The following is a 12,667-nucleotide window of genomic DNA, read 5'->3' as shown; positions in this document are numbered from 1 at the left end:
GTGTTGGTAACAGTGTAGAACAGAATGGAGAGATGTGGGCGTTCTCAATGCTGCCTCTCCCCCCTCATCCTCCTCACCACACAACCCGTAGCCTAGGCCTGGGGAAACACAGGGGGAGACCCTGAGAACCTAGAACAGGATGCAGTTACCTTGGTCAGTGCTGAGAAGAAAGGACCGGGAAGTCCCAAGGGTGATGGCATGAAAGGATGGGGAATTCCAGAAGCCACTCTGTCTTCTCATGGAGTCTGCTCTGCCGAGCTGTTGCCTTGTAAGGGAAATAGTTATGCAGAGCATATGTGATTGAGGATGGTAGCAAAGTAGTGTTAAGATGTATAAAGGAATAAATATAGTTACGGCCCAAAAATAATCAAACAATTCCTGCTTCTATTGCCTACTATTTGTAAATCCTAAGGCTAGCCTCTGTGGAATCAAAAAGAAGCCTGAGATGTTGTCCTCCCCCTTATGCTCCAGTTAGACAGATGACACAGGATAACAACCAGTGAGCATCAAAATCCCATTTTTTTTAATTAAAAAATTATTCATTTATTAGGATGTGCTGGGTCTTCTTCATTACTGCCTGGGCTTTTCTCTAGTTTCAGCGAGTAGAGATTATTCTCTAGCTGTGGTTCACAAGCTTCTCATTGCAGTGGCTTCTCTCGTTGCAGAGCACAGGCTCTAGAGTGCTCGGGCTTCAGTGGCTGTGGCTCCCAGGCTCCAGAGTGCAGGCTCAATAGTTGTGACACACAGGCTTAGCTGTTCCGAGACACGTGGGATCTTCTCGGACCTGGGATCGAACCTATGTCTTCCTCATTGGCAAGCAGATTCGTTACCACTGAGTCACCAGGGAAGCACCAGAATACCATAGTTTTATATAAGAAATAAACACTACAGATGTTCAAAAGAAATGAAAGCTAGATGATGACCACAGACAGCTGAAGTGAACAAATCAGATTAATATCACTGACCTTGTCTCACAGCCCTGTTATATTTTAGGACTCATGCTGTGAAGCAGCCCCAGGCACCAAAGTGAGAGGAATTTGCCTTCCAGGATCCTTCTCCTAAATTACATTAATGTCATAACCAGCCTGTTGGCAGGCACCCCTCTGGAAAAGGAATAGGTGCGGAGATCTCTTTTCATGATCAGTTGAATTATTCAAATAATTTTACTGGAAAATTTGCTTGAATATATCTGAATTGAAGGTTATGGTGGCATCATACAAACAGTCCGTTTTCTGTAATAAAAAACACCCCTCTGGAAATTGCCAAAATCTGCGTCCAACATCAAAGTTCTCTTAGACTTAAAGGAAAAAACAAAAGGAATGATGCTGCCTTGTGAATTCATAGATAAGTACCTGAACACTCTATAATGGTTCTGCATCAGTTGACATCATTATCGGCTAACGGCTAAACATAGTAAATTAAGAATAATATCTGTTTACTACTTTGTAATGGGAAAAAAGCACTAGTGGAAAATCCATCAAAGCTGGCCAATCTCTTTAATCCCATCTGGTGGTTTTCTAGTCAGGGATTATTGCTTGTAGAGATTTTTTTTTTTTCAAATAAAGAAATTAACAAAACCAGGACAGACTGATTTAGCTAAGAAATTGGCTTAATATTTTGCATACACACTGTTCAGCAAGAGTAGCTGGGAGGTTAAAAGGCTTTACTCTTTGACCTCTGGAGAGGTAATTGCTGCTTTAAAAAATCTCCTGCAGTTTGGAGAACAGGCTTCCAGAAACCCCAAGTGAGGGAGTTCCTGATTCGTCCAGGGTCAGAAGGATGTCTCACCCTCAGTGTGTGTTTGTTTACAAGGCTAGCCACAAACGGGTGTGTGACTCTGAATAAAACCAGGACCAGGTGGCCTAGGAGCCGGGATGGCAGCCTGTATCCGGGCATTGATTTTTCTCACACACGCAGCTGCTCCAGTTTTCCGAGAGCCATTGTGACAGGTCTCTGAGGGGCTCCCCAAGCCACTCGCTGTCAGCGACTCCCTCCAGCAGTGCAATTCATCGCCTGAAGGAACACAATAGGCCGCTTGTAGCTGGAAGTCCCTCGGGGCCCAGGGAGAGAGGTTCTGCACTCAGCAGTTTCGGAGGGCACCTTGCCTGCGTCCACGGCCGGAGGGAGGGCCCGTGTACTCACCCCGGTCCAGCCGTTCTCTCAGGCTCAAGCACACGTCGTCAACCGTGTCATGGATCGGGCCAAGAAGACCGCTTGGGAGGCCCCGGAGCAATGAAATGTGTAAAGGAGTAGTGTGGAGGGACAGGCGGAAGCCAGGATGAGGGCTTAGCCAGAGGAGATAAACCATTTCTAGACAAAGCAGGCGATTGCTGCCAGTCACCGTCCTGTTACAAAATGTATTACTTTGTCTATTTTTATAACACCTTTTCGCCTAACGGATCTGGAGAAAGGCAATAGTTATACACGTTCCTCTCCACATTCTCTGTGGAAAGAGAGGGAGGGTCCTAGTCCCGCGTCTGTGAGACTCCAAGGGGGTTAATTTGTTGTAGGTCTTTTGGAATCAGAGACCTGTCCCCAGGGCGAGGTGTTAAGTCTCAAAACACTGCCTCTGAGAAGACTTGAGGAAATCATATATTCAGTTAGTTTACTTGAAATATTGGAGAAGGAAATGACAACCCACTCCAGTATTCTTGCCTGGAGAGTCCCATGGATGGAGGAGCTTGGTGGGCTACAGTCCACGGTCGCAAAGAGTCAGACACGACTGAGCGACTTCACTTTCACTTTACTTGAAATATAATAGATTCTAATAACCAAAGCCCCAGGAATATGACACATGCATCACAAGTAGATCCTGGCAAGTCACTGGGCCTTTTCCCTGGAAAAAGCCTGGTTTCAAGTGTCCAACTCATTCAGCTTTACGGCTTGAATCTTTCCCCAGAAATCCCATAAAGTTAAAATTGAGTCCTCCCATCCCCTATGAGCCTGATCATTCTTCTCTGCTTTACTTCCCCCCTTATTATTTATTTAAATAATTTATTCCCTTAATAAATAAATTTATTCTTTTAGTCATAAGTCGAGCTCCATGAGGGTAAGTTTTAGGGGCTCTGACTTGTAAATTTTCAATGACTAGATTATGCCTGACTCGTAGCTGGTCTCCAACAGTGAGTGATAAACCCTTGAGTGGAAGTTACTGGATTCTTTTTAAGTTAGAAGATACCAAATCATTTTATTTCTACTTCATAGCATTTTATTCAAACATACTCTAGTTGAAAGAATAACTTCAAGGTTCAAGCGGTGATCCTTGAAGGTGTAGGGTATATTTGACTAGGGCTTTATTTGGGCACCATTGTTTGCTTGGGGGTTTTATTTGTTTATTTGTTCATTTTTAAAATTTAAATTTAAGAACCCTTAGCAAGCATGCGCTCCTAGTTTGCCACAATCTCCAACACTCCCTATTTTTATACCCTAGTCTTAAGGCTTTACAGGTTTCCTGTTCTTGCCAGCCTCTGAAGGCACTGAGTTTGCTGGCTTATATCCTAGTAGAAGCTAGTAGAAACTGACTTGCTTAAACTAAGATGTGTAGTTTTCCCCACCCAATAATTTACATTGTGACTTTGGACAACTTTGGGTCTCTTTCAACTCTCAAATTATCAACCCTAAATATTTGTTGAACTGATGCTGAAGCTGAAGCTCCAATACTTTGGCTGCCTGATGCAAAGAGTCAGCTTATTGGAAAAGACCCTAATGCTGGGAAAGATTCAAGGCAAGAGAAGAAGGGGGCGACAGAGGATCACATGATTGGATGGCATCACTGACTCAATGGACATGAGTTTGAGCAAACTCTGGGAAATGGTAAAGGACAGGGAAGTGTGGAATGCTGCAGGGGTCGCAAAGAATGAGACTTGATTGAGCAACTGAAAAACAACGAATGGGTTGTTTGACAGCCTATGCTCAGTCATCTAAACCATTTTGGAAATTCTTAGCTGCTATCAAACAAAATGACAGTCCTTTATGTGACTCTTAATCCCTATGGTTTCTAACATACAGAAGTTCACAGATCATTTGTATTCTCTGAAGTGAGATGTCTCTAAATTCTTGTCCCTTTATAAACCACCCTCCCTTTTTTTTTTCTGTAACTTAATGAAAAGTTAGATTCCGTCACATGGAAATTCTTGCACTATACATCGAGCAACTCTAAGACCATATTGCATAAGGCTTAGTCTAGATATCATGGTCCATAAATATGAAACTTATATTTCTGTATACACCTAGATTCTTAGTAAGGTCATAGAAATTTATATGATGATAAATCTGTTTAAAATTCTATTCATAGTAACCCCTAAGTTAAATCTACTTGGCAAAAGAGACATTGAAAGTCAGTCAGAATAGATTGATATTAAAACACAGGGTTGGCAACTAATCAGGAACCCTTACCAAACTTCAAGCTCAAATCTCTCTGAAGAAGAATAAAAAATAGTTTCCATCTCTAATGAAATTTAGTACTTTTTAGATTGATCAAAAACACATTTGGTACTATCATCAGGAAGAAAGTTTCTACTGTAGTTTTTAACTTCGAGAGTTTCATTTAGACTTTCATTAGTGAATCAAACAAACACTTTGAATGCACCTACTAACATGCTTATGGGGCCCCAGAGTGCAAGAAATACTGATGGAAATCTTCCCAATGTTAACATTAGGATAGTAAATGTAAAAAGATTATTTTAAATGGCATTTAAAAGACTAACTATACATAACACAATTAAAAGATACATATGTAACCAAAGAAAGAAATATGGTGACTTTATTTGCTTGAGATTCTTATATACTTTAAAAGAAATTATTCTTTAAAAAAAAGTTAAAGAACAGGACCCTGTAAAAAGGAGAACCAAGGCATCCATGATCCTAACAGGAAACATATCAGTTTCTATTTTGCCTGTTACTTTCTTGCTTTGTCTATAGCTTTGGCTATAGATAGTACATGTATTTTTACATTTGCAATTATAGTGATTGAACAATTCTGTATTTGGCTTTTTTCGTATAATTGCGTTCTAAACATTTTTCATGTTGCCACAGGGTCTTCACAATATTTATTTTTAGTGATGGCATAATAGTCCATCAAATTGCTTAAACATTCTTATGCTATTACAATTTTAGTTTATTCTCAGTATTTTTTTTAAAAAGTTTAAAAATCTAGTTGTCAGCATTACTGACTAAAATTGAGTACTATGATTTTACTTTTTTCATCCTTTTAGTATACACTATTTTCACCAATTGTTTAACTATAAAAGAATCCTCTGGAGTTTCAAAGAACATGAAAAAGACATATTAAATCAGGATAAATTTCAAGCACTTGATGACAAGTCATCAAGTACTCCAGCACTTGTTAAAACTGCATGCTTGTAAAGCAGTAAACTCTGGATTCAAGATGCTGGGTCCTGCCTTTGCTTAACACCAGTATTGTGTGTTGGAGAAACTTGCTTCATTTCTCTGTGCCTCTGTCCTCTCATTTGCAAAATGGGATTAGTAATAGTACCTGTCATGTAAGACTATTCTGAGGATTAAACAAAACTCTGCCTGTTAAATACAAGAACAGTGTCCTTCGTATTTAAGAGAGAGAAGTCGCTCAGTTGTGTCCGACTCTTTGCTGCCCCATGGACTGTAGCCCACCAGGCTCCTCCATCCATGGATTTCTCCAGGCAAGAATACTGGAGTGGGTTGCCATTTCCTTCTCTAGGGGATCTTCCCGACCCAGGGATCGAACGTGGGTCTCCTGCATTGTAGGCAGACGCTTTACCGTCTGAGCCACCAGGGAAGTCCTTTCGTATTTAAAGTGCTATATAAATGTTATCCTTAAAAAAAATTTTTTTTTAATTTTGACTGCACTGGGTCTTTGTTGCAGTGCACAGGCGTTCTCTAGTTGTGTGTGGCCTTAGTTACCCCTTGGGATGCAGGACCTTATTTCTTCAACCAGGGATTGAATCCTCATCCCCTTCACTGGGAAGGAGATTCTTAACCATTGGACCATCAGGGAAATCCCATAAATTTTATCCTTTTGATGTTAGAATAGCTTTACTTTTTTTTTTTTTTTTCCTCTCTACAAGAATTCTACATGAAAGTAAGGGAAGTGGTGAGTTTTAAAACTTTAAGAAAAAAAAGTGAGATAATTTCCTAGCCAGGAGCAACTTTGTTTATAATCAAGTTTTTACAGTAGTGAAATATGTATTAATTCATTTAGCAGCAGTTAGATCCTAAGCTCTGGCATTAGTGTTTTCTCTGGTTGGTTACAATATCTAGCAATTCACCTTAAACATTTGTGACTATCATTCTGTCAACATAAACATAATAGTAAGAGTCAACGTAAAATTGGCACCTACTCAACACTGTGTGCCAGGCAAAACACTTGGACATTTTCAAATATTTTAACATCTGGCTCAACAACCTCAGAGGAAATATTATTCCCCGAATCTTACAGATGGGGACACAGTCTCAGTAAGTTGAAATGATCAGCCAAAAACCACACACTGGGTAAGTGAGTAGCCAGCATTGATGGATTCGGATTAAGATCTAATAGAGAAGTGGAGAGACTCCTTTCAAGAGTGTCCATCCCACCAAATTTCCCACCATTGCCCCATTAGACATCAAAGTAGGTAAAACACATTTTTTCTTTCCTTTGCACATTGTAGGTACGAAGATGGATCAAGAGCCCAATGGTCAGTGTGGACAAGCATCAGAGTCCCAGCCTGAAGTACACAGGCCCCTCGGTGGTGCACATGCCACCAGGGGAACCAGACTTTGAGCCTTCCTTGTGTCAGACGTGCCTGGGAGACCATGCTTTCCAAAGAGGGGTTCTCTCTCAAGAGAAGGAGTCATGTTCGTGGGAAACTCAATCCGGGTGTGAAGTAAGTTTGCTGTGGGTCCATTCTCCTGAAAGGATTCTAGGTCTTTGTGTGTTTTTTTGTATCTGTTCCAGAGTATGCTTTGAAATTTATTATTTTTTTTAACGCACATTTGTAAAGCTTCTGAGGAGAATGTAGAATTGTGGCCTGTGTTAGCTCATTGTACTAGCTATTTTTTCAAAAGACTTTACTTTTTAGAGCAATTTTCGGTTCACAGCAATACCAAGAGGAAGGTATAAAGATTTCCCAAACCTTCCCTAACCCCAGACATACAGTCTCTCCCACTAGCAGCTTCCCCACCAGAGTGGAATATTTGCTACAACTGATGAACCTACACGGACACATCATCACCGGAAGTTCATAGCTTACACAAGGGTTCACTCTTGATGTTGCACATTGTATGGGTTTGAACAAATGTATAATGATGTGTATCCATCATTACAGTATCATACGGAATAGTTTCACTGTCCTAAAAACCCTCTGTGCTCCACTTAAGCATCCCTCTCTTCTCCCAACTCCTGGTCAACCATGGATATTTTTGCTCTCTCCATTGTTTTGTCTTTCCCAGATACCATCCATTGGAATCATCCAATAGGTAGTCTTCATTTTTTATGCTACTCCAAGATTGATACAGCAATGTTTTGTTCAACTAGAAGTTGCTCCTAAGTTGTTTGATCACACAGAGATCAATTCTTATATGATGCAGGAGATATAACAGTCATCTAAAGTTTGTAACCACCACTGAAATATTTTTTGCTCAACATGATTTGACCCATAACAGAGAACTTTATCAATAAGTTTTCATATATACTTATATTTTAATTTTTCTATACCACTGCATGAGGTTTTTTTCAGGGGTGGGGATGAGGGGTGGTATAATAATCTCTCTTATTCAAGAAAGCCAAATAACTGATTTATTTCGTAGTTCTAAGATTTCAAAGATTTAATATTGTATTTTTAACTTAAAACTCAATTAGTCTTATTTATTTTGACTTTTTAAACCATCAGATTATATATTTATATTATTACTAACTTACTGACATAAAAACCTAACAGTAAGAAAACAGGACATGTTAATACAAAGTACAATTAATTGCAGGTAATCTTCCACTATATTATTTCAAGTTAGTGCATCATAAGATGATAAATGTTAATAACTCCTCCTTCCTTTTTTTTTAAGTCAGAAATTTGCAGAGACAAATAAATCAATTTAGCTGCTAAAAAATAAAGATAAAAAGGCTTGAATCTGAATTCCTTTTAACCCTGAGAAAGGCAATATCTTTGAAACTGTTACCTCATGAAAAAGTAAGACCCTTCTTTTTAGGGTTATTGGAAATATCAGATGAGATACATATATAATATTTCATAATCTATAAAGTGCCATGCAAATAGAAATCATTATTGTTTATGTTTGCTGATGTACATGTTAGCTAAGCTTGTAAATCTGTAACACTGAATTAGACTTCCATGCGTAGGTTCGAAGTTTGCTGATCTACTAACATTTATCACAAGGCATTTATTGTTTCCCCTCATAAAGGAAATGGCAATCCACTCTAGTATTCTTACACAAGAAATCCTATGGACAGAGGAGCCTGGTGGGCTATAGTCCACGGGGTCGCAAAAGAATTGGACAGGATTTACCAACTAAAATAGCAACAACAACAAATTTGTTTTTTAGTTAGTCACTGGTTCAAATCCATGTTAATCATAAAAAGCAACAAATAGATTTTAAATCCAAGGATTGGCAAACTTTTTCTGTAAAGATTCAGAGAGCAAATATTTTAGGCTTTGTAAGCCATACAGCCTCTGTCACTCTGCTTTAGCTCTGCCCTTGTAGGAAAAGCAGCCATAGATAACACACAAATGAATGGGCCTGACTGTGTTCGAATAAAACTTTTATTTACAAAAACATGTGGCTGGTCCACCAGTCACACTTTGCAGACTCTTGGACTCTTAGTGTCTAAAAAGAGTTTGCCAACTCCTTAGAGTCTAAAGAACTATTCATGACTCAAAGGCAGAGAGAGAGCTCTGCAAATCCTATATAGAGCCCAAATGGCTAGTCCTAAATGTTTACTGGAGGGCCTACTAAAATGCTCAGCTGTTGGGAGGAGAGCTAAGTTAATGAATAAATGAAATTCTACTCAAGAAGAAACAATAAACAAAGAACTGAAAGGAATTTTTATTTTACTTTATCCAGGATTATAGGTGACTCAGTCTCCAATCTGCAATAGATTACCTGGGTTTGACTCGGGCTTCCCTGGAGTCTCAGTGGTAAAGAATCTGCCTGCCAATGCAGGAGACAACAGTGGGTTGAACCCCTGAGAAGATCACGTGGAGAAAGAAATAGCAACTTACTCCAGTATTCTTGCCTGGGAAATCCCATGGGACAAAGGGGTCTGGGGGGCTATATTATCCATGGGGGTCACAAAAAGAGTCAAACATAACTTAGAGACTAAAGAACAACAACCTGGTTCTGACTAGGTGGGTTTTTTCCTTAAGGTCATCACAAATCAAAGAGACACTTATATTTTGACAGTCTAAAAATAAATCTAGGTACTTCCCTGGCATTCTAGTGGCTAAGACCACGCTTCTACTCCCAGTTCCATGGGTTCAATCCCTCGTCGGGGAACTGAGATTCTACAAAAAAATTAAAAAGGTAAAGCTATACTTTGTGTTCTTTAGGAATAGTTCCTTGAGAAGTCACCTCTGTCCTTTTAGGAAGTGGAGATGTGTGCTGAGGAGATGGAGAGGCTGTTAGACGCAGAGGCCTGGTAGTATCTCCAGTTGTCCCCAACAACTCCTGATGTGGATTATTTCAAGCAAGTCATCAATTCATCCTTCCTGCTCAATGTCCCCTCCTATGAAAACTAAGATTATTCATGCTTGCCATCGAGATTCTTCCTAGGAGTTTTTTGGTACTTTGCAGATGAGATGGGGTTTTAAAAGTCTTCTGTAAACATATATTTACATATGGTGTTCTGGAGTCAAGCAATCCACATTCTGCTATAGCTCTGCCCCAAGGTCAATATATGAACTTGAACATGTCACAAAAGTTCTTAAACACTGTATGATTGGCCTAACCTAATTAACTCTAAAGCCCTTTTTAGTCTGAAATCTTGTGGTTGGAATTTGATGACCTATAAATGAGAAAAAAAACAATATTTGATGTATAAAGATAAAGCATAGAAAATGAGGTGAGAAGATTTCAAATAAATAAGAAAGCTAACAAAGCACAAGTCTTTTATGAATAATTGTGAGGGGTTGTTTTTTTTTTCTGACTTTAAAAATAGTACAGTCTAAATGTTACCTTTAATGGCCAAAATATCAGTAAAATATATACTGCTGTTAGTTTGTGCCAGGTCTTGCCAATTGTCTAGTTAGTAGCCTTTAAATGTGTCTTTTCCATGGAAGAAACTGGGATGTACCTACTGCCAGTAAATCACTCAGAAAAACAATATCGTGATGTTACTAGTAGTGCTGTCTAAAAATGGACTGTTTATTAAGCAGACCTTTCTGGGGATGAGATGGAAAAAGGAAAACATAGAGCTGTGTATGCTGTTACTGAATATGCATGCCAGAGGAACTAAAGTTGAAGTCATCTTTTAGTTCTTAAAGAGATGGAAACCATACTAGGTTTTCAACGGGTACATGCTGACTAAGCATATTCATAAATTCTATTCTGCACCTTCTCTCTCACAGCACCTCCAATATCCAGATCATCCTAGCTGGAAAACAAGAACAAGTGTTTTGGTTTAGTTTTTCTTTTAAATTTATTTTTATTTATTTATTTCTTTGGCTATGATGTATCTTAGTTGTGGCATGTGGGATCTAGTTCCCCAACCAATGATTGAACCTGGACTCCCTGCACTGTGAGCTTAGAGTCCTAGCCACTGGGCAACCAGGAAGTCCCCAAAAAGGAGTGTTTTGGAGTGGCAGAGGGGAAGGAAATCTGGTGTGAGGGGAAGGAAATCTGGTGTGAGGGAAAGCATAGGATTGGATCAAGATGGCAGCCTGAACATTTAATGTCATCTCTTCTTCCCTTAAACGACAGAAAACACACACACACACACACACACACACACATTTTAATTTATAATAGTGCTAGAAAACAAGGTATGCCATTCTATGGATAAGAATCTCTGAAAAACAGAAGGCAGGTAGGATTGATGAGAAAGAGGTTGATGAGAAACTACAGTCCAGAAGGATCACATCAAAGACATACCTAACAGATTGGAGTACTGTAAGCTTTTGTATTCAAAAGAACACAGTATGTTGAAAAAAGATGATGATCCACACAAGACATAATAAAAGGAAAGCAGGGTTTCCCTCATAGCTCTGTCAGTAAAGAATCTGCCTGCAACACAGGAGAGCCAGGTTCAATTCCTGGGTCGGGAAGATCCCCTAGAGAAGGAAATGGCAATCCACTCCAGTATTCTTGCCTGGAGAATCCCATAGTCAGAGAAGCCTGGCAGGCTACAGTCCATGGGGTCGCAAGAGTCAGACACAACTTAGCGACTATACCACCACCACAGTGTTAACAATATTAATCTCAGAAAAAAATACAATGTAAGGCAAAAAAATTTTGAAAGGAACAAAGAGGAATATTTCACACTGATGAAAGATACCTATTAAGAAAAGAAAACATTCATCAACCTTTATGCACTTAGTAACATAACATGGAAATATTTAAAGCTACATATAATAGAAAAATTCATGTCATAGAAGAATATTTTTGTCATACTTCTCCCAGGAATTGCCAGTTCAAGAAGACTGATAATATGTGAGGATAGAGGACTTTAATACAACAATTAACCATATCTGATTTATGCTGAGATTAGTATCCAGTAAAGAATATACTTTATTTTAAGCACATATGAAACAGTTACAAAAGCTGACCAAGAATCAGATCACCAAGCATATCTCATCAAATTCCAAATTAGAAACTGAAAACAATATGAGAGTCGCACTGCCATTCTCAGCCAACCACCCACCTGGAATTCACAAACATTCTTCCTATAACTCTGGGCTTACAGTGGAAATAAAAAAAGAAAACTAAAACTAAACACTATTTTAAGTGCCCACAGTTCCACCAGGGAAATGCAAATGGAAACAATGAAATCCATTTGTTTTTAATCCATCAGATTGTCAAAGGTTGAAAAATTGATAGTTATGGTAAAAGTATAGGCCAAAACACTAGTAGCGGGAGGATTTTTTTAGCAATGCTCGTCTATTAAAATTTTTTAAATCTTGTGCCTTTTAACTTAGCAAATCTGTATCTCTACCATTACCTTAGATATGTACTTATTTGTGCTGAGAGTGGGAACAGACATAGAGATATTCAGTTAGAAAAGCAAATTAAAGATGAATATGTTTATAGCATAATCACATTTTAAAAAATTTATCATTTCTCTCTTCATGTCTGTGTATCTGTATGTGAATCTATGAGTGTATGAGTATGTCTATGTAAATGCAAACAGAATGATCTGGAAGTATATGTATCAAACTGAAATGGTGATTACAACTCTCCTGGGATTCAAATGGAGAGATGAGATGGGGGAGAGTAGTCAAGGAGTTTATCTTTGTCAATATTGGTTGAACCTCTCAAGATCATATTAGTATATTACCTGTGAGTTTGGAGAACATTATGCTCACTAGAAAACTCATTTGTAGAGAGGAAGTTGCATTGGTTGAAAGTCAGGCACCATCACAAAAAATGGTTTCACACTATGAGATCATTCCATTACTACACCACAAAGAAAGGCATTGGAGGAAAATGAAAACATACAGTGTTTGTGCTCCCACAATGGCTT

The 12,667-nt window shown here is 38.8% G+C and overlaps 1 protein-coding gene across 1 annotated transcript in view; it reads left to right on the top strand.

Moving 5' to 3' along the window:
- SGK1 (serum/glucocorticoid regulated kinase 1) overlaps positions 1–12,667 on the top strand; it is a 110,096-nt gene that overhangs the window by 38,855 nt on the left and 58,574 nt on the right. The window contains exon 2 of the mRNA XM_040239270.1: positions 6,645–6,860. Within this exon, the coding sequence (XP_040095204.1) occupies positions 6,645–6,860 (216 nt within the window). The remainder of the gene's footprint in view (positions 1–6,644; positions 6,861–12,667) is intronic.

Source organism: Oryx dammah, unplaced genomic scaffold (assembly GCF_014754425.2).
Source record: "Oryx dammah isolate SB20612 unplaced genomic scaffold, SCBI_Odam_1.1 HiC_scaffold_4, whole genome shotgun sequence".
Lineage (NCBI taxonomy): Eukaryota > Metazoa > Chordata > Mammalia > Artiodactyla > Bovidae > Oryx > Oryx dammah.
Note: the sequence above shows the minus strand (reverse complement) of the source record. Positions and strands in the feature narration are given on the sequence as shown.